Source organism: Colletotrichum tamarilloi (assembly GCF_030869305.1).
Source record: "Colletotrichum tamarilloi strain Tom-12 chromosome Unknown Scaffold_95.1, whole genome shotgun sequence".
Taxonomy (NCBI): Eukaryota; Fungi; Ascomycota; class Sordariomycetes; order Glomerellales; family Glomerellaceae; genus Colletotrichum; species Colletotrichum tamarilloi.
In genome coordinates, this window is record NW_026849478.1 from 77,265 (window position 1) to 99,330 (window position 22,066).

The 22,066-nt window shown below is 51.2% G+C and overlaps 5 protein-coding genes across 5 annotated transcripts; 3 read left to right on the plus strand and 2 right to left on the minus strand.

Annotated features, from left to right (window-relative positions):
* Window positions 1-1,881: 1,881 nt before the first annotated feature.
* Window positions 1,882-4,306, plus strand: CTAM01_13428 (fungalysin metallopeptidase; the record flags this gene model as incomplete). Its single annotated transcript, XM_060529432.1, has 4 exons — window positions 1,882-1,986; window positions 2,230-2,640; window positions 2,700-4,066; window positions 4,120-4,306. 4 exons carry the CDS (start codon window positions 1,882-1,884, stop codon window positions 4,304-4,306), a joined length of 2,070 nt encoding a protein of 689 aa, XP_060375996.1.
* A 200-nt stretch (window positions 4,307-4,506) lies between these two features.
* Window positions 4,507-9,244, minus strand: CTAM01_13429 (uncharacterized protein; the record flags this gene model as incomplete). The annotated part of the gene is made up of 3 exons (XM_060529433.1): window positions 4,507-6,408; window positions 6,481-8,877; window positions 8,942-9,244. The coding sequence occupies 3 exons, from the start codon at window positions 9,242-9,244 to the stop codon at window positions 4,507-4,509; spliced, it is 4,602 nt and encodes a 1,533-aa protein (XP_060375997.1).
* Window positions 9,245-9,990: 746 nt separating this feature from the next.
* Window positions 9,991-12,286, plus strand: CTAM01_13430 (uncharacterized protein; the record flags this gene model as incomplete). Its single annotated transcript, XM_060529434.1, has 3 exons — window positions 9,991-10,598; window positions 10,675-12,007; window positions 12,197-12,286. The coding sequence occupies 3 exons, from the start codon at window positions 9,991-9,993 to the stop codon at window positions 12,284-12,286; spliced, it is 2,031 nt and encodes a 676-aa protein (XP_060375998.1).
* Window positions 12,287-15,872: 3,586 nt separating this feature from the next.
* Window positions 15,873-16,898, minus strand: CTAM01_13431 (uncharacterized protein; the record flags this gene model as incomplete). Its single annotated transcript, XM_060529435.1, has 3 exons — window positions 15,873-16,384; window positions 16,443-16,691; window positions 16,751-16,898. 3 exons carry the CDS (start codon window positions 16,896-16,898, stop codon window positions 15,873-15,875), a joined length of 909 nt encoding a protein of 302 aa, XP_060375999.1.
* Window positions 16,899-19,845: 2,947 nt separating this feature from the next.
* Window positions 19,846-21,186, plus strand: CTAM01_13432 (fungal Zn binuclear cluster domain-containing protein; the record flags this gene model as incomplete). Its single annotated transcript, XM_060529436.1, has 2 exons — window positions 19,846-19,896; window positions 20,002-21,186. The coding sequence occupies 2 exons, from the start codon at window positions 19,846-19,848 to the stop codon at window positions 21,184-21,186; spliced, it is 1,236 nt and encodes a 411-aa protein (XP_060376000.1).
* Window positions 21,187-22,066: the final 880 nt, after the last annotated feature.

The window sequence follows — 22,066 nt, forward strand, 5'->3', positions numbered from 1 at the left end:
GATCACTTCGGCATGGACCGAACCGCTCAGCTGAGTGGCTGAGCCTTCCCGCGACACGTCGAACCGCCTTCTTGAAGGAGTTCGGGTTCACACCAACAGCGAGTGTCTAAGCCTCTTGGCGACTGTTGGCTAATGGCTTGGTACCACGTTAGTCGAATGGCAGTCTACGAATCCTGTAGCCTTCTTTAAGCAGAAAATGCCATTAGTCGTCTTAACCCCGACTGGTGCGCTGACAGCCTGACATTCTCCTTCTTCCACTTGCCCAAGTCAGGTAGCCGAAAGTTGCCTCACTGCGATGATGCGGGAATAGGGGATTTTGGGGGTTCGAGCGGTGGTCCATGCAAGGCACGCCCGGATATGAAGACCAGATCGATAAGGTCGTCCCATTGCACTAGCGGAGCGATCCCCGAACAGGCAGGTCTGCGGCTAATGCTGACAGGGAATACAGGCATCATCTGCCGAGACTATCACGCGGACCGGGGGGAAGAGTTGGTCCATTGGACTCCGTCAACTTTGGGGTTGAACGCTGTAGCAAATGGTAGGTCTGGAGGATTGAGAAAGTCGAGTCTGTTGATAATCGATATCTCGTATCTCGTACGAATACAGAAGAATGAACCAGAATGGCGAAATGTCTCAGCCGGCGGGATGATCACTTCATCTGCCCGATTTTCCCATTCCCGTATCCGCCATTGTGCAGCAAGCTCTGGCCATGTGCTCCTCCATGAAGAAAGTGACACGGGCAAGGCGTAAAGCTTTGAGATTACTACCTCCTCTATTCGTAGTGATTATTTTGGCGAATGGAAGCTTATTGACCCCTTGCGACGAACAAGTTCTTTTGCGACAGCATGTTAATTTGTTACAATGTACGGATATTTTGTCTGCCTTGCGGTTCCGACCTTCTGCGTTGAGATGTGATGCAGAATTGACCAGAGTTGGCAGCTGAGGTCTTGTCATGACAACATAATTGTTCGATTGCTGACAGGCCCGGGATCATGTTTCCCCTCATCCCCCACTCACTAAGAGTACAGCAAGCGTTAGTTATTTTGGTCATAGCGAGTCACTCGGAGAGTCGGGGGAAAATCGCAAGCCACTCGTTCTTAATCCATTCCCAATCTCACCTACCTAAGCTAAGCGTTGCATCAACGGCGGTTCCTGAAAAAGAGCGGCATTGAGTCTGACTCGACCAGACAAAAGGACCATGGTTAGTTTCCTGGAGAATATCTGCTAGCGGCGCAGATTGAACTGCAGTTTAAGGTATCGATCCCGTTGCGGGCTCTGCGGGGCCTTTCTCCGACATGATTTGCAGAGTTTGTTCGTTACGTGATAGAGCCCTTTGCGCTCACCGCGCTTGTGAGAGGCACGCGATGAGAGAGGCCCCCCCGCGGTGCAACGCTGTGCATGACCACGAGTCGGTTTATGCTTAAGCTTTCGTTTCTATCTTTTAGTTAGTTTGACGTCCATCTCTGAGCCGCATTGATTGTACGTTGGAGGAGAAGCTTACTAACCACCTGCCAATGACGAATAGTTCATCCAATATCCTTGGACCCTTGAAGTTCGGTCTTGTCTACGCCGTTGCACATTTCTAGAACGGTGGCGCTCTGGGTTCGCAGAGAGCATGGAGAAATTCAACCCGAACACCTGCTGCTCAGTGCCGAATCCCCCATATCGCCAAGAAACAACTGCAAGCTAAGCCGTCGCCAAGACGCCAACGGCGCAAACGAAGCATTAATGTAACCCTCCCGCTGCCTAGTATCAAGGATGGCAAGAAAACGACCTTCCCTCTTCTCTCACGAAGAGATCCGATAAACGCGAGCTTTGGTATTGGAGATGCGGCCCCCGGACCACTGGCGGATCACGCAAGCATATCGAGTCGCGCTCGCCATGTATCGTGGACCCCGTATCGCCAACAACCTCCCGGATAGAGCCCCAATTGTCTCGTGGAGTGGTCCTTTTGACCAAGAGCTAGCGATCATGAGGCCCCATATCGTATCCTGCCTGGTCTTACTGCTTGATTGCAACTCAGCCTCTGCAGCAGGGCACTCGGTAACATGCAACTCCGAAGAGGAAGCTCCTTGGCTGCGTTGAGGGGCACGAGGGGATACACGAAGGCCGACCCCTTCAAGTTCAACGGTAGCTCCCTCAGAGCCTCAAAGATCATGAGATACTTAAATCGATCATGATTCCCTCGATTTTCGATGTTTTGAAAGGAGCTCGTTAGGCACTCTCAAGTCCCCAGCCCCTCGTTTCCTCCTCTCCCGCACCTCTCTCATCCTTCCCGCCATGTATCGCTCCATGAAGAGCTTGGCCCTCATCGGCCTTCTGGGCCCGACCTCGCAGGTCTTTGCCCACCCGGCCACCAGCCACAACATCGGCCGCCGCGGCGTCGATATCGAGGCCTTCCGTCTTCCCCAGCTTGGCTCTTACACCAACGCTACCCAGACGGAGGCAACCCCGCCCATTGCGCTCTTGAAGCGTGCCGACTACGTCGATACCGCCACCGAGCTCGTCAAGAAGCTTGCGCCCAACGCTGAGTTCCGTGTTGTTGGTGACAACTATGTTGGAACCAACGGCATTGGCCACGTCAACTTCAAGCAGACTGTTCACGGTCTTGATATTGACAACGCCGACTTCAACGTCAACGTAAGACACACTTCCTTTGCTTTGGTGTAGGTATCACTCGACTGACATGTTCTATCTAGATTGGCAAGGATGGAAAGGTCTTCTCTTACGGCAACAACTTCTTCAAGGGTGACCTCCCCGAGGCCAGCCCCCTGACGAAGCGTGACTTCAAGGACCCCGTTGCCGCTCTCAACGGTGCCAAGGATGTTCTCCAGCTCCCCGTTGAGGCTACTTCTGCTACCGCTGAGGCTAAGGAGGGCACGGAGGTTTATGCCATCAAGGGAACCTCTGGTGCTGTTTCCGACCCCGAGGCTAAGCTTGTCTACTTCATCCAGGCCGATGGGACTCTCTCCCTGTCCTGGCGTGTTGAGACCGACATCTCTGAGAACTGGCTGTTGACCTATGTCGATGCCGCCACCGGCTCCAAGGTTCAGGGTGTTGTCGACTACGTCTCCGATCTAGCCAACTACCGCGTCTACCCGTGGGGTGTCAACGATCCCACCGAGGGCGACCGCGTTCTAGTCACCGACCCCTGGGATCTCTCTGCCTCGCCGTTGACCTGGCACAGCGACGGCTCTGCCAACTACACCACCACCCGTGGCAACAACGGCATTGCTCAGTCCAACCCCAGCGGTGGCACTGCTTACCTTACCAACTACCGCCCGACCAGCACCTCGTACAACTTCGACTACGAGTACTCCACCAGCTTGACCACCCCATCCGCCTACATCGATGCCTCCATCACCCAGCTCTACTACACCGCCAACCACTACCACGACCTGCTGTACACGCTCGGCTTCACCGAGGCTGCTGGTAACTTCCAGATCAACAACCAGGGCAAGGGCGGTGCCGGCAACGATTTTGTCGTCCTCTTCGCCCAGGATGGTTCCGGAACCAACAATGCCAATTTCCTTACTCCTCCCGATGGCACCAACGGCCGCATGCGCATGTACCTCTGGACCCAGTCAACTCCCCGCCGCGACTGCAGCTTCGAGGCCGGCGTCGTCATCCACGAATACACCCACGGTCTGTCCACCCGCTTGACCGGTGGTCCCGCCAACTCCAACTGCCTGAACGCCGTCGAGTCCGGTGGTATGGGTGAGGGCTGGGGTGACTTCTTCGCCACGGCCATCCGTCTTAAGCCCACCGACACCCGTGCTACCGACTACGCCATGGGCGCCTGGGTCTATAACAACCCTGCCGGTATCCGCACCGTTCTCTACTCTACCTCCATGACTACCACCCCCAACACCTACTCCACCATCAACGGCCTCACCAGCGTCCACCGCATCGGTGAGACCTGGGCCACCACTTTGTACGAGGTCCTCTGGAACCTCATCGACAAGCACGGCAAGAACGACGGCCCCAAGCCCGAGTTCGACGCCAACGGTGTCCCCACCGATGGCAAGTACTTGACCCTGAAGCTTGTCCTCGACGGTATGGCTCTGTATGTATCCCCATTACTGCCACTCGTTCCGGTCAATAGACTAACAAGACCAGGCAACCCTGCTCTCCCAACTTCATCCAAGCTCGTGATGCCATCCTCGACGCCGACAAGGCTCTCACTGGCGGATCCAACCTGTGCGAGCTCTGGACCGCCTTCGCCAAGCGTGGTCTGGGCTCCGATGCTGTCTACAGCTCTTCTGCCCGTCGCGATGGCTTCACTATCCCCACTGGCGTTTGCTAGAGGAAGAATCATGTTCAAATTTGATAGCGTAGATACCAGAATTAGTGTAATGTGTAACGAGACTAAACTCAACAACTGTAAAGTAACGCGCAGCGTGATATTGAGCACTACGAAACGATACCCCCCTTCTTCCTCGCAATATTTGTCCCACTCTTCCTCCTACCCATCCTATACTCTCTCCTCCTTCTCGCTCTGCTATTCTATTCCTCTTCCTTCTGCTCATCATATCTCTCGTCCGCCACGGCTATCTTCTCTACATTCGGTCCGTATTTGGCATGCACTGTTGCTTTCCACGCCTCAAGGGCGACAAGCTCGCCGCCAACTCTGATATAACCAACCGGAATCTCTTCGATCGAGTCTCTACTGGACGGAGGCAGTTGGAAAAACTTGTGATCCTTCCCGCATGTTATGTCCCTGACTCCATTGGTCTCAATATCTGCGTAGCATGAATTGCAGAGGCTAGGGCCAACGATACAAGTTGTACAGAGCCAAATCCCAGTGGGGATATTGGTCTTGAACCCACATTGCTCAGAGCAGATGAAGATCGAATTATCGAGCATCTCCGGCATATCGAGCCAGGGCTTGATTTCGGCCTCGTCCATTTCCTCTGACAGCTCCTTTGTTGTCGCTTCTCCGGGCTCTTTCTCTTCTCCTTCCACTGCCGTCTCTTCTGTGCCGTCCTTTGGGCTCTCTTTCTTCGGACACTCGGTCATCTGATCGGTCGTCGGCAGTTCGATGGCTTTTCTCTTCGCAGCGGCTGCATCCTCTAGACGGATCTGTCGCTCCTCTTGCTTGCGCCATTCCTCCATCTTGCGTTCATACTCTGCTTGTTCAGCAAATCTTGACACAGCCATCATCTCCCAGCATGCGATTATGTGAGCTTCATCGATGAACGCGATGAACAAGAGAGCCAGATCGCGGAACGAATCGTAGTCATTGCTGACATCTTCGTCGGAGAGCATCTCGAGTCTTTGAGCCGTGAAATTGGCAACAAGGTCTCTGGCGCGGTCTTGCTTTCCGTCTAGGTGAAAGAATCGGGCTAGCTGGAGTAGGCAGAGATCAGGCATTGGAAAACCTTCATCTAAGCCTTTGAGCAAACCCTCTGTCTTATTGGCGTAGATTTTTCTTGTATCGGCGGAGGTATTTTCAGCGAAAGCTTTGTTGTTGTAGGCGACTAGAAGAGTAGAAGCGACATCGAATTGCATGAACGGTACTGGTACTCGCTCAATGACACAGTTCTCCTTGAAGATACCCTCCAACATCATCACACCTTCGTCCTCGTGACCAGGCCGACGGAACAAACCGATAGCGTACCACATATTTGTGTAGTTATTCCAGTACGGGTCTCTTTCTTGGTCACTGGACTTTTTGTTGGTGCCTCTCCACATCTCCGCGAGCAAATCCCAGCGCTCGGTACGATAGCAAGCGTTCCACATCGCGTACCAGAACTCCCCAGTGTTGTACGCGGTTCCGTCGCCAAGGATTTTGCTGGCCAGATTCATGCCACCAAATGTGAATGAATGGAGCTTCTCGCAGAACTCGATAATGAGTTTCCATTCCCTGCGTTGCCCAAGCTTGTTCGCGATGAATTGGCGGTAGCTCCCGGCTGCAGGGTCTTGAGTTTGGTCCAAGGCCTGCAGGTAACTATGAAATGCCTTTTCCGTACCGGAATTGTCGGGCATGTTCCAATAACGATCGCCCAAGGTTTCTAGTACACCCGCAAATGACTCCCGATCATACTGGTTGAGTGTGCCGGGAGGACGATTCGAAACTTTCTCAACGATGCTTTCGAGAACCGAGATCGCCTCGGCGTCACGATCCTCGTCGAATGAGCGGGTCAGGTTGTAAGCAGCGAACCAATCATCAGGATTAAGTTTGACCGCTCTCCGGGCTCTCTTCTCGCACTCATATTTCGGCATCTCGATGTAGTATAGTAACCTCGCCATTTGCGCCTCCCAGTGTGCATCATTCTCTTCAATGCCAAGTTCTTCCTTCGCCCATGTCTCTACCGTGTCAAATTCGGTCATAGTAGGTCGGAAGATTTCATCGTCGTCAATTCCGGACTGTGTGGCAGCCATAGGGTCCTTTTCGCGTTGCTCCAACTGCGAACGTTAGCCTTCTTCTTTCCTGATGACTTCTGGCTCGAGATCCCTCATAAGGTTGCGAGTTCTTACCCGTTTAACGAGCCCAAAAAGCAGACTGAACGCATCCGCCATGGTGTTTTGATAATGAGTTACCTCGAGCAACTCCTTAACAATCACTCTTGCTGCCGCTTCGTACCAGCTCGTCCCACCAATGCCATTGAAATTGCACAGCGTGCTTGGTGCATCCTCTCGGTCGCGAAGCTTCGACATAACCATTGAGTCGTCGGACCACTTGCTCATGAGATATGCGCCCCTATTTGAGAAAACCCAAGTTCTCCAGTTCCCAGGCATTAAGACATCGCTTATTACGCACAACGCATCCCTATCAGGGCCATAGTCTCTTGCAAGGAGAGTTTTGATGGCAGATTCCTCCGTGAACAGGCGGGCCAAAAGTTCTCCGGCTTCCGCTTTGAGATTGCGGTCAGCTCGGGAGAGGTCAGTCTCTTCCAAGTGATCGAACAGCCAATCTGTTGCGTAGGTCCGGAACTTGACTGCCCCAGGTGTCATGTTAGTCTGCCCATCCAATATGCCGTGCAGGCACCTCATCGCGAGAATGAGATGAGCATTATCGGGGTCCTGGCAGATGTACTTGGTCTTGCGTTCTAATTTTTGAGCAAAGAACTCTTCGAACCCAAATTTGTCGTAGACATCTGATGGGCAGACCGTTGATAGGTAATGTTTGACGATTTTGATCTCCGCCGCCGAAATCTGCTCTTCGCTGCCGTAGTCTGTGCCACTTGACTGATACCTTTTTACAGGTATAATATCCCCTATCTCTTCCGCACTGAAAGAGATTTCCCGGTTATCTTCAATCTTGAACAACAGAGAATACTTTTCCCGGATCTTAGACTCCAAAGATCGAAGTGAGACCTGGCCGGATGCCTCCAAATTTGTGTTCAAACGTATGGCAGCTTCCAGCTGTAGAGGAGACATCCATCTCCTTGCCCATTTCACCCATACGATGATTTCATTGACTTCATCAATCTCGGCCGATTTGAGCGTCATGTTGAGCTTTTTGATGTCAGCAAGAATCTGCTTGGGTCTGGCGCTGCCAACTTCGTTCAGGCATTGTTCAATCTCGGACAAGGAGTCAACACCCTCAATGGTGCTTAGTGCAGAGTTCGTAATATAGTAGTCGCCGGAGGTCGCAAATGTGAGCCTTGATAGAATCATCGTTCTAGTCTCGGCAACGCCAGCTCGACTGGCGTCATTCAAAGTTTCCATTGCGTCCATCCTGGCTATGATGTATAGCTCAATGTCAATGGAGTTCCGGAAACCGAGTTTCATTCTGGTGACTCTCATGTCACCCGCTTCCTCAAGCACGTCGAAGCTATGTTGGTTGCCCGTAATGATTACACGCGTGCGTAGACGAGATGCGTCTGCCGAAATTCTCTGTAAAAGACCAGCGAGCCCATTGATATTGTCGCCCAGTCCGTCTATGACGATGAAGAACGTGCTCTCGATGCCTGGGCGGTCTTCGTTCTCCAGCAATAGTTTATTCCAGATATCCGATGGATCTTCGGTGTTCACCTTGTCACAGAGTCCAGCAATGGACTTGAGGTACGGAAGCTCCATCTGAGCCAACTGCCACAAGACACCTTTCGACACCACTTCGGAGACATGCTTCTTCTTGAATGTGGCCTTGGAGTTGTCCTTTGAATCTTCCTCGAGAAAGTAGTACGCAATCGCCGATCTGGCCTTCGCACTGTTCGATAGTCTGTGTTTCTGTAGTCGACTGATGATATGAGTTGCCAGGAGTGTCTTTCCAGAACCTTCCCCACCCTCGATCCCAAGGATCGGACTTGCTTCGTTACTGCCAGTCATCCACGAGGTGAATAGGGTATCATCGTCCAACCATTCACCGGTGCCATTGAGAAGCAAGCTCTTATTCTTGCGTAACGCGGCATCCCATGTGTCGAAGTCTTTTGCATTCTTGCCGAAGAAAACTTCTTGGACCTTGCTTTTGAAGTGCTGATCCAACTTGTCTTGCTTCTGCGCCACATTGCTCTCAATGAGAGTGTCAAGTTTGACGACACTCTCTTTGGAAGCTTTGGCAGCGTCTTGGCCAGCCTTGAGTGACTGGGCAGAAACGAGCCTATGCTCTCTGGCGGTCAGGTTCTCCATCTGACCGAGGAGGTCCTTGATGAAGTCGTCGTCCAGGAAAAGTTGGCGAAAAAACATCTCGATCTTGCGTCTTTTCGGCTTGAGCTGAAGAGTGCGATCGCAGACGTCGATGAAAAGTTTGAGTTGACAGCAAGCCACCTTTCTCAGAGACGCATCCATACCACCATAGTATGGTAGACGCTCAAGAAATTGGGCACATTTCTCAAGCAGTTCCGCGAGACTCTCGAAAACCGCCGAGTATGACTGCCATGCCCCAATCACAAACGTGAGAGCGTTGAAACAAGTGTTTGCCGGGGCGAAGGCCTAAACAAGAAACACGCCGATTAGCACGAATCATCTCAGTCAGAATACCAATAGAGAATCTTACATACGAAGCGCCATCAGCAATGATACCTCCAACTTTGGAGATGCAATTCAAAGTTCTGTTGAACGCTTTCTTGACAGTGCCGTGTTTGTCGGCTGCTTTCTGATCCGCTGCTTGAGTCTCTTCCAGATATCGCATAACTCCATCAATATCAAGTTGTTTGTCGATCTTCGATGGGTCTCCTCCAGCCATACGGATGACTCTGTTCTGTACTTCGAGCCATATCTGACTGACTTCATCGTCGGCGGCATTCTTCTCGGTTGTCGCGAGGACGACCACCGTGGTCTTCTCTGTCGTGGCCGTCATTGTTGTCCCTGCAACTATTGATACAAACAAAGAAAGACTTGTACGATTGGCCTCGGACGTGAGGAGGATAGCCGTCCACCAATTTAAGGAGCGAGCACCAAATGGAGTCAAGTGACAATAGGGAGCGGAAAAGTAAATTCGTAAACCCATAATCTAGCTGCATATCATTAGCGCTTACGATGCCACGCTGCCATCCATTCCCCGATGACCCCTGTCTGCAGACATCCGCTTTATTGGCCGCCGTCAGATTCGGTCACAGTGGGATGCTGATTGTATTTAGGCAGCATGTTTCCCAAGTGCCACCACAACCCTTTGCGCTGAGAGACATGTCTGAGGAACATGAGCTTCAGGGGCAAGATGGCCAGTCAATTCAGCTACAGCCTGCAGGACTGTCGATCTCACGCTAGCGAGCCAGTGTCTCTTACGTCTTACTCTGCTTGTGAGACTGCGGAGTACAACCTATGTCTCTGGGGGCGGCCTTGGTTTTTCTAGTGGTCGCTGTCTAAATTGAACCACACAAATGGTGTATCTTTGTCAGGAAACGTCACAGCGCACAGCACTTGCATGCCACTCGTGCATCGTGGCTGAGAGGTACCTAGGCTTAAACTAGGTTTTAATTTTAGACATGCAGATCTCCCACCATTCTCTGACTATTATTATTTAGCTACAACTCCCATTCTCTGTAAGCTTAATTGTCTCTGTGCCATTGTATGGGGGGGATCATTTGGTGCTTGCACGATTACACGATGTCTACATATCACCGACCTTTACCAGTCCAACAGATAGGCTCGTTAGAGTTGGATCAAGATGATGCGTCTACAGGATATCACGCCCCTATGGAGCAGCTATTCATCAGCGACGAGGCGACTGATGGGCTTTACGGCTCGCGAAACCCGCCTCGCATCAAGAGAAAGCCGCTCCTACATCTAAAGTCGACGTCGTCCACAGATCCCGACGAAAATATGATGATGGAGCATGCGAGCCAAACATCTAGCCTAAATCTTTTAAGAAAGGCGACTACTATTTTGCCTACAAGTCAGTATCACTGGATACTTGAGGTTCTCGCAGTCTCACTCAGCATTTCGGCCCTCGTCGCTATTGCCATCCTCCTCCCTCTCTATAACGACAAACCCCTGGCATCTTGGTCGTTTCGCTTTTCCTTCAATACCGTGGTCTCAATTCTTGGAGCCACATCAAGGGCAACACTGGCATTCGCTGTGAGCGCATGCATCAGTCAAGGAAAGTGGAACTGGTATAGAAAACGAGACGATACAATCATGGTCTTCGATCGTTTCGAAGAAGCTAGCCGTGGTCCTTGGGGAAGCGTCAGGCTCCTATGGTGGTCGAAGCTAAGGTAGGTTTGGACATCATTTCCGTTTAACTATTTGGCAAGCCTCAAAGAACTTGCAGTAACACATCATTCACCTCAGACACTGGATTGCGCTCGGGGCATTATCGACAGTCATTTTGGTGGGCTTCGAGCCATTTTTACAGGCTATAATTGACTTCGAGGGCGAAGAAATATCTTTTTCAGATCCTATCGCCAAGGCAACGATCGGAAAGACTGATAGACTTGACATCGGCTCTCATATCAGCATCTCAGGAGCTGCAGTCGCACTGACGGTGCCCGACTTTCCAGGAGAAGCAATTACTGGCATCTCAATGTTTTCCCAGTATGACTTTGGTGCTCTCGCCGCAATGTGGGCTGGTTTCTCGAGTCTCAATTCCGCTGAAAGCCAGAATGTGGCGTTCACTTGCCCCTCAGGCAACTGCACCTGGGCCCCTTACACATCTTTAGCAACATGCAGCTCATGCAGCGACATCTCAAAGAACATTGTCAAATCGACCGGCAGAGCCAACTTGATGAAGGCTGAAGATGAGAGTCTCACAATGGTAAACTTCATCTCGTCAGGTTCAATACATCTGATACCCAACATGACGGCTGGCTACATCAAGTACGAGATCCCGGCGCTCGGTATGAACATATCAAACATTGATGGAGCGGCCGTAGCGGCCTTGAGGGAAGACAATGAGACGATTATAAACACAGAATTGACAGCAAAAGCAACAACCCAGCCAACAGAAACAATCAGCTTCCGCGACATGAAGTCCCTCATAATATCCTTTGCAATGATGAAGTCCAGCAGCGACTTCAGGGAAAGCAAGCAGGCATGGGACGACACGACCATCGTAGCACATGAATGCGCTCTGTACTTCTGTGCCAATGTGTACCAAACCACGATCAAGCAAGGTGCTCTAGAGGAGACTATTTTGGGTACCTATGTGAACAGGAACCTTGATTCCTTTCTCTCCTTGAATCCTCATGAATCTGAGCTCTCGAAAGCATACAACGAGTACACGAATTACACTTTGAACTACGACAAGTCAGACTTCAACCGAACCGACCTCCAACTGTTGATTTCGCCGGAAGAGTATCGTGCCGCCACCGGTCTAAACACAGAAAACAGCTTGCGATTCAATATCTCACAAAACGCGGCTGGAAGCATCACTGGAGCATTCGCGAATCAATTCGCCCGTCGGCCTAGCCCTCTGAGCAAGAAGCAGCTCGTATACCCGCCGCTACGTCGATCACCTCAGGTTCTACAACAACAGCCTAACGTAATCACAAGCTTAGGGGCATCCCAAAATTTCACGGCAATGTTTGAGGCAGCCGCAGCTGGTTTGACAAAGTACATACGTGATCTCTCTCTGGAAGAGGAGCCCTTGGAGGGCAAGACGCTGCAATGGGTGGTTCATATCCGCGTACGTTGGGGGTTTCTGTCTCTTCCAATGGCAGCATTACTGGCCGGTTGTTTGTTCTGCTTGTTCTCCATTATCGAAACAAGACGGCTGGGACTGCCTGCCTGGAGAGGAAGTTCACTGGCAGGGCTAGCCCATGGACTCGATGCGGAATCTCGGGAGAGGCTAAGAGCTGCGGATGGTATTTCGCAGATGGACGCGCATGCTGATCGTGTTAAGGTCCGATTTTTAGACTCGCCGATGGGTCCGGAATTGAGACTGAGCGACACCAGAAACCATTAGTGTCCTGCTACATTTTAGAAATTTGAGCTCATTCCATGGTATTCCTGATCGTTCTTCGGCTTGGTGTGAGTAATCTGTGCTCTAGCTAGTTATTGTTGTAAGTGCTTCGCTAGCTCGGGAAGCCTGGTCGGCAAGAGTCCGTTGAAGTCAAAATTTGAACCATATCTGGCGCGAGAGTCATTTGATCGTCATTTTGCAACGGAGAGCACGGAGGTACTGTCTTTAGTATCCTTGGTACCTAGACAATGGATCAACAAAAGACCGAGGCCTGCCTCGTGCTTTAAGTGGTTGAAAGAGCGCACGATCGCAAGTATGGCGGACCACGAGAACGAAAACGAGAAGCATAAATCTGACGAAAACGGTTACTCTTGTCGCGAATCGGTGTTTACCATGCGTACGGCTAATTCTGCCTAAGGAAATCGTGTTAAATTGCTCTCAAGACTGTCCATGTGACACTAGAGATGGTGAGTCTCAGATAGTGCTTTTCTTGACTCGTCCTGGATGCAATTCTCGGGAAGCCTTACTAAGACTTTAGACTAATTGGACCAACGATCCGCAGGTCGGTCTAGAGTATGGACTCGATCAGGCACTAACAGCGCGTAGAGCAATGATCATATACTTACTGACTGTAATGCCGTGATTCTAACTCCTGAAGATACCTTAAATGGCTCATTAAAGATCATGATAGCCTTTGAGGAACTAGTAATGATATGGTAATCAACAAATCTGCTTGACTGATCCAGGTTCCAGAAATCACTCTAGGTACATGTAACTTCTAGTCTTGTACAGACATGGAGACATCCTGATCGCGCCAGACGACTCCATAAGACCTTTCGCTTGAATACGAAAGCTTCAGATGCGAAGATCATGTAAGTCTTGTAGAGAGATACTCAGATTGTATCAGGATCATGCGCAAGCTAGCAGTAAGGTTATTGCCGGTAAGGGTGAAGCTGAACACCATTGACTTTCTCAACACCCGTTGACTCTATCTGCGCTGTAGATACTACATACCCCTCGCCTTCAGGAGTGCTCATGATCTCATCATTAACTTGCAATTGCCAACTCTTTCCACTGTCACTTGTTCCTCTGTTCTCAGGTTAGTACCTAGGCATTGTGCTGCACGTAAGCACCAGGATTGTGAAATTAAATAACAACTTAAGATACTGCTTGGTATCTTATCAATTCAATCATTGACGGCATGGTGCTTGTTCCATAATAGCAGGAGTTGTCAACAACGTCCTAGGAAGGTGTTATTAGCCTGTTAGACGACCGTAAATTCAGTATCTCTTTCACAATGCTTACATCCGCGCCTCGATGTGTTGGGTGACCGCTAGGGATTGGCTAATAGCTCTTCCAAGAAGCTGGCCTCTCCATCGACAATAGACAATAGACAGTAGACTCAAGTGTTCTCAACCTCGCAGTAAAACAAGCCAACATGTTAAGGAGTACTCAGAGGCGGGTTCCGATCGCAACGTGGCAGATCACACATCGGGTTCGTCGACCTCGGATGACCTCGATGTCTTTTGCCCTAGCCCGACGTTCTCACATGAGGCTCTCACATGTTGGTGACCGCCTGGAGATGTTGCACACGCGGCGCCGAGGCAGCAGGCTCGTAGTGTAGTCTGCCTCAGTTGAAAATCTGCCTTGACTAGCACATCTCATCTTGTCGCCAAGAAATCTCATGACATATACGTTGCTGATCTACACGCGCTGACTTCAATAGTCCAAGTCAATTGCCAGGTTGTGAGTTGTGATTGAAGGCCTGGCGTGGCCAAGTCAAAATGGTCTTGGCAGCAACTTTCTACGATAATCGAAACAGCGCCTAGAAAGACTGATAATAGCCGCGATTGTAGCTTTGATTGAGCCCATGGAAAGGCAAAATCTAACGACATGGCGAGCGCCAAGCCAAGCGCCTCTTTGCCTTTCGCAGTCAGTTGATCGGGAAATCGGCGCGAGGGCCAAGAAGCATCAAAAATGCCAAGACATCGTGATGTGACAATCGGCGGCGGTTGGCTTCATGTGATGAAGAGGCGAGCCTGGTTTTAATCTTACTCGCTCAGCTGCGGGGAAATCAAACATTTTGGTGTAAAATTAGATAGATGGCAAGTCTTGGCAAATTTGGGGGCGGCGACTTTTCGAGTGCTCTTCAAGGCGGAATCCAAGGGGCCCTTGGTCAGAGCTGTCAGTCCTGCGCCACGTTCCGTGTGCCATTATCCCGGCTCAGATGTGCCGATGAAGGGTGGGTACATAGAGAGCACATAGTAAAGTTGGAGTTCCGTTGCAATCGGTTCCGACGGAGCGGAAGCCACGTCCGGGCGGTGTCTTATCGAGGCCCGAATGCATCTCTACCTTAGTGCCCTACATACGTAGTAGCCTCATCCCACCAGCATGGTTCGTCTTCATTCTCAAGGTCTCGGGCAGCATTAGTCACCTTGTCTTGGTGTGAGACCAGCAAAGGAATTAGGTTATTCGGTGGCTTGGCCTTTCAGGCATGCAACGTCATTCTAGGGTCCACCCCGTTGGCTGTTTCACCTTCGAAAGCTTAACGGCCCGTTCCGAATGCCCTCACAGTACTTACTACTATTAATAAACAAGCGATGCTGAACTGGCAGTTTCACGAGGAAGAACATGGCGAGCAAGCTGTTATGTCTAACGTTTCATTGGCAGCTTTGTAGCATAGCGAGAGATGTAAGAGTCTACTTCCGTGATAGGTTCATCCCTGAGACTCACGGCATGTCAAAGGAGGTGAGATGCATCTATTGGGCTAGTAATTCGGCAGATCGCGAGCAGCTTCCTCAACCATAACTTCAGCTTTCTCAGAACCAAGCTGTTGGCCAAGCCGTGAGGAGCTATGATCCCAGTAGCAATAAGCACGCGGGAAGCTTCCTGACGCAGAGTGATCAACGGTCGATCCAGGTGAAGCAATAACCGCAACACTCAGGGTCTTTCGCAGCTTTGAGCATACTTGGCATGCCAAGTCACACAATATGAGGGCCCAGTATGTAGTCCGACGTCCGTTGTCTCCAAACAACTATTGGGAGCTGACATGCCAAGTCGGGGATAATCGAGCTCTTTTTCATAGTGCTCCGAGAGAGCAAAGTTCACTATTCCATGTCGAACAGCTGCCACCGGCACTGGCCCGAAGCGGTCCAGACCGTCATCCCATGTTGATAATCCCCAAGAAACAGGTGGAGTAAGACGGCTTGCTAGGATTTGGGTAGATCGGGGGTTTCTTGTCACATCACCTAACAATTACACTATGAAATAAGTCGGGTGTAGGATTAGCAAGGTAAATGCAAATACTTCTTCAATACATACTCTAGTTAACATGCAATCTCTATGTATATCAATCGAATGTTGATGTGACCAGAACGACCTCAACAATGCGGAAACAAAATGAAACCAAGCAGCTCCCTTTCCAAGAAATCTCAGCTCTGTCTAGGTATGATACTCCCCCAACCCATGATGACCGAGAGGGTGTTGCCATCCACCATTAATCCCGTCACATTTCTCGTGAAGCCAATCTGATGAATCTCATCAGCTCGCAGAAGTGGAGGTCTATTGCCTCTGATGATTGGAAGAAGCCTTACTTGCGCAAGTAGTGGCTTGTCTCGGTTGTATGAGAAATATTGTCGTTGCGCACGCCCCCTCGGTAATCCATAGAATAGTTCCCGAGCTGATTCTCGGAGTCCGAGTTGGGAACGATCTCGCCATGTGACTTGTTGATAATCCGGGAAGGGTGAAACCAGTTGAAAACCCCCGACACAATCAGCATCATTAGGGCATCAAAGATGTAAAGGTACACCTCCTTCGACTGAAGTTCCCCATCTTCTCCCATGACATACTCAATAACTCGGAAGAGGGATCGGACCATGATGAGCAAGCTTGTTCCATAGAGAACCATCAGTAGCTTTGGCCAAGGGGTTGAGACCGATAAGCTCCTCGAGGTGGGTACACGCTTGATACGATAATGGAACAAGACGGTCACAATCATGAAAACCCCGAAAAAGGCAATCTGAATAGCCAAGCCGATGATGATGATCATCTGCCCGCGATCTCTCTGCGCCTTCGTATCAGCACCCGCAAGAGAGCCGCCACCTCAGAGAAATCGTTAGCCGTTAAGGTTACATACATCAAGGCAGTCTTCATCTCTCACCAATAGCTTGAGCGGCAATCGATATGATGTCACCAAGGAGAAACAGCTTGGTAATCCACTTGACTCGAATGAGCGAGTGTTTCTCGGCATCAAGCAGTGTAATCAATCGTCCGAAGATCATGTAGATTGATGCTGCATAGAAAGGAGGTCCAAGAAGCAACAGTAGAGCTTGGATGATGTATGGACCTCTTGACCAATTAGGGGTCTCGGTAGCATTGATCGCGCGTGCAGCATAACCGATGATCTCAACTGCAAAGTAAGACGTATTAGTGATGCCAGAAAAGCAGGGGCGCACTTCAAATTCTTACCAAGACAACCGATGAAGAATGGGATGAAGTACCATGTTCGCGTCTTCACGATCTGAAAGGCATGGCCAATTGCGGACAGACCGAAGCAGACTGTGAAGATGATTGCCGCAGGAAGCGAAGGGTCGTACTTGTAGTAGTCGTTGGCCATCTTGTGATCTGTGCGGGGCGAGATCTTTCAACCTGAAGGTGAAGGTTTCGAAAAATACCAGAGGCGAAGATTACTGAAGTATTCGACGGTTGAAGTAGGGTAAGACTTGTTATAATTGATGGCATTGTTTCTTCTTCATGTTCCCTATTTCTAGACGAGATGTGCACGTCTTTAAGCACCAAACCCGCCATCTTGGATATATCAAACTCCATGCTAGTCAGCTTTCGCTTCTCCTATCGCTGCATCTACGAATCTTGAAGCTGACGACAAAACGAAGCTATCTCTGCTTCGCCTCGAACCGTACCTCATACGCAGAATACGATATACGAACCCTGAAACGAGAACGAGAAGAGAAAACGAGGGGAGCTGTGCTATCGGCCTCATTATGTCGCCAGCGACGGGTTTCGTGACAAGTCCACCACCGGGTTTCATAATATGAGTAATGTAAGCACCGGGCATTCTATGTCGCCCGGAAGACATAGTCCCACGTTACGTTACGGAGTACGGAGTAGGCATGTGTTCTTTACGAAATCCCATTTTTCCATCAGCTATGAGTCCTCTGTAAGGATTCGCATAGAGTCTAGTTAGATTACGTTAAAGAGGCTTGTGCCATTAGCGCCGAGTATCCGTAGATTGACAGGTGTTGCAGCTTGCGGCATCGGTTCAGGGACCTCATTACCAGAAAGTCAGTATGGTTTGCTAGTCAGAGTTAGGCCTAGAGTGAGATCGCATCAGGCCCACTAACTGGAATAATCAGATCGATACACCTCATGATTGGGTTGAGGGGATAGTAGAAGTCTTTCCCCGACGACGTACGAGACATGATCCCAGTTAAAGGCGTGGAGCAGCCTCGTTTTCGGACTCCATAACAATTGGTCGGCGACCCTCGCCAAGCCAATCGCCGACTGGTCTATACGGCCGGCGACTGGTCGGGGGTTGTCTTCATCTGAAGGAGATGGACCGCGGCGCGGTCGTGGCTTTTCTCCCCCGGTCACCCAATACCCACGGATTCCACGGGAGGCACAGCACGCACCAGAGTATCTGCCAAGACCCTGCCGTAGCCCGATGTTTCCCTGTCACTTTCTCCATCTCATTCTTGCCCATCTTGGCTGGCCTCCGCCGACTTGAGACTTTTTACGGCGTTTCCTGAAGCCTGAAGGACCTGATAACTCTAAATGTTGCAACTTGTGGGCGCGGGAAAGGGAATGGAACCTTGGAAGAGGCCGGCGATCCGGCGACGCAAGATTGAGGCTTAGATGCTACATGTACTCATTAGGCTGAGCCAGGCCTTGGCGAAAGGGGATGAGAGTGTCAACTGACGACAACAGGCCTTGGCTCGTTCAACCATGGTGTTTTCACCGAGTGAGGGGATTCATGAAAAGCTTTCTACCAGACACACAACCTCTTACCCAAAGTCTTGGCGATTCGCGTCTATTCTTTCTGTTGCCTTTGAGCCCCCAACCCACCACCTTTCCTTCTGGTCCCCATCGTCCCCTCCCTCTCCAACGTCCGTGAACCTTTCGTCCCATTCCGTCGCCGGTCGCACATCCCAAAGACGCCGTTTCACTGGTTCTATTCTCAGCCAGCACATGCAAGGCTGTCAATGCGCCTGGGAGTGCCACGTTGAAGACGGTGCACTAGATGTTGTCAAGACCGAACAACTAACTCGGGGGTGATGTCAAGTGTGTGATGGATGGGCATCCCCACACTGACGCATGCACACAAGGCTTAGCCCATACCGACTGCAACCGCCGCTCCTCCCGCGGACACATGTACACAAAGTAACATAGCTTCTTCTTCTTCTTCTTCTTGAGGAAATATTCACACGTTTACTGTATCCGTACGGTAAACTGGGGCCAGAGTGCGGTATCTCCGCCCGCACGCCGGAGGTCTTGGCACGACTCAGTTCCGCATTGCTGACACCGTCGCTTTCCCCCCCCTAAACACCGCGAAGATACCAAGGAACCTAGTAAGCTTCACTCTTCTACATTCTCTTTTCTTTCTCTTCCCATTTTTGCCCTTGACGATTCTTCAACATCCCTCTACCTTGTTCTGCTTCGCACTACACATCCTGTAACTGGGTTAAACACCAGCTGGACCCCAGTCCTGGCGGGGTTGAATTTCATTGTTGATGTGCGAAGGGCAGACTCGAGGCTTGGCATTCCCGCAGATATTCTATCCATATCTACAGATACATAGAAACGTACCGCTGCTTCGCTCTTCAGAAGACAATGATGCGTCAGTACCGCGTTATTCGTGCCTGATTGTATCCGTTCTCCCCGTTCCCTTGTCCTGTCCCCTACACCCCGGTCACCTTAGATCGGACGAAAATCCTGGGCGCACCCGTCGACTTCTACATCGGCCCTAGGCTCGCTCGGCCGGGATGCGCAACAACGTTCGACAAGGCTCAACATAAGAATAACTTCCCACAGCTTGGCCGCGGGTCGCCGACTGCAGCGGTTTCCTCGGCCTGCTCTGTATAAACAGAGGGAACACACTTCGATCCGCAAAGATACCTCACCCCACCGGCTCATCCTTATTTACTGGACCTTGTTCCTCCCTACCTCGTTACCGTCTTCGTTCTCGGGTGCTTGCTCTATCAGGCCTCGATGTGTTTTCTTGGTCTTGAATCCTCTGCAGCAATAGCCACAACATCACAATGAAGCGACTGGGTTACAGGAAATCACGCAATGGGTGCTTGAGATGCAAGGAGAGAAGAGTCAAAGTATGTCATCAGAGTCCAAGTCCCAGTGATGAAGTCGTTGATCTTCATCTGGCCTCTCCATTCTATCACATTCAACACTGCGCTGTGTACATTCGGCCGAGACTAACGAGTATGAACCCCACGCAGTGTGACGAGAACAAGCCTTGCAGCGCTTGTGTACGCCATGGCTTGCCATGTAGTCTCGAAAACGCGGGAGCGCCAACAGGCGCGTCCTCTCAGTCCATGGCTCACCTGCCGCCGCCAGGGCAACGTACCAAGAGGTCGGGTTCGCGCGTAAGCTTCCTCCCCTAACCCCCAGTTTTGCCCCCCCTCACCAGCCTTGTTGGTGTTGGGGAGGGCCTCGTTTTCGCAAACTAACGCGCCGTTGGGGTTTCTTAGGGCTCGGCGTCGGCACTAAGACGCCGGTCAAGCGCGCAGTCTCCTGCTTCTCTCTCGCCACAGTCTGCCGCCGGATCACTCGGGGGCCAACAGAGCGCGTCTAGCTCCGGCGGAGGAGGCCAAACTTCGCCTTCGTCGCAGTCTGACCCGTTTCCTTACTTCTCGAGGTTCCTGACCGACCTCAATAAGACAGAGACGGCTAGCGGATGGATCTCTGATCTCGAGCTTATGCACCATTATACTTCGGTGTCTTATCGAACCTTTTCGCACTCCTCCTTAGCCCAGAAGACTCTCCAATATGACGTCCCGAGAGAGGCGCTCTCCTACCCTTTCCTCCTTCATCAAATTCTCGCTTTCTCAGCCTACCACTTGGCCTACCTTCAGCCAGACTGCCGCCATGCCTACCTCATGCAGGCTGCCCAGCACCAGAATGACGCTATCAACGGGATGAGAGGGACTCTCCTCGGCACGATCTCCTCGACGAACTGCCACGCCCTTTTCGCCTCCTCCATCTTTCTTACCTTGAGCGCCTTTGCTACCTACCCGAGCTACGAGAAATACAACCCTCCCTTCTCCCCGATCGATAGTATGCTCGATATCTTTACCCTCACCGACGGGATGAGCATGATCCTGCGTGCCTCCGACGAGGATCTGCGCAAGGGCCCACTACGAGAAATCTTCATCCGCGGGTCCGGCGATACCACACCGTCCACCGTGGAGGCTACTCTACAACCGCTCTTCGAACGGCTTCCTCGCCTAAGCTCCAGGCTCGCGGAGATTGGTCTAGTCGAGCACGAGGGGAAATATGCCATCACTAACGCGGTGATTGCCTTGAGCGAGTGCATTGCCAAGGTCTCTACCTTCAATGCCATGTCGGCACCTGTCGAGTTCCGCGCCGTGTTCCTCTGGCCCATCCTCATGACTAGCGACTACCTGGACATGTTGCGTCGGCGGCATCCGGCGGCTATGGTGGTGTTGGCGCACTACTGCGTCATCGTCCACATGGCAGAGCCGTTTTGCTGGTTCCTGAACGGATGGGCCCGGTCTTTGATCTCGCTCATCTCGCAGCACTTGGCTGCAACTCCATGGGCAGACTTGGTGGCTTGGCCCGTGGAAATTATAGGAGTTGGCGGTTACGAAGTACAACTAGATCGCATGGCACACGCTATGCCCGCTGTTCTCTAGTCTGTTGTTTTAATCTTTCTTTCTTCTATTTTTCCACTTGATACACGCTATAGATGATACCGAGACCGTCAGTCGTCTCGCAACGGGAACATCTTTACGGACAGCAGTCACTTGACAGAGAGCCGATTTCATCTTTCGCTAACAAGGGCTGGGGCGTTACTGTATTAGGACGGGAAGACATGGCCAAGGCAGCCGGAATCGGCGGATGCGCGGACAAGCGCGGACAGGCGCGGAGAGCGAAAAGGTTATTTGGAGTTCACGGCTTCGGCGGGGACTTCGCGGGTTGGAGAAACTGGAGCCCCAGAGGGAAACTTGGTTGAAACCTTGTACGGAGTAAAGCGAGGTCCAAAGTTTGTGACCTGTCGACGTTTTGTCAGCTATCTAGGTGCGATGAACACCAAATTCAATACTGAACAGACTTTTCTGATGATCTGCGCGGGCCGTCCGCTCCGGATGACGGCATCGGTTTCGCTCCGCGTACAGCTCTTGAGTCGTGTAAGTGACACAACACGATAGACTCAGCTTTGCTTGTTACTATTCGAGCTACGTGCTGACCACGACGAGCTTCGCCTCTGACAAATACTTGACCTTGGGTGAGAGGAGAGACAATGGGACATGAATCCGTCGTTCACAGGGATGTTTTCCAGGTTCTTGGCCTAGAACGCCCGTAGCGCACAGGCTGTGCCGTAAGTCCGTAACGCTACATCGGGCACTTGGCTAAACGCCACAGGACTTCTGAGAAGACGCACTCACCAGGACATGCCGTGATTACTGAGTGGCGGAGTCATGATATTGACTTGGTACTTTGAGTAGCATGAATCTTAGAAAGTGCGACAATCTCCATGTCGCGAGTGCGGAATGAATTCCTCACAATCCTGTC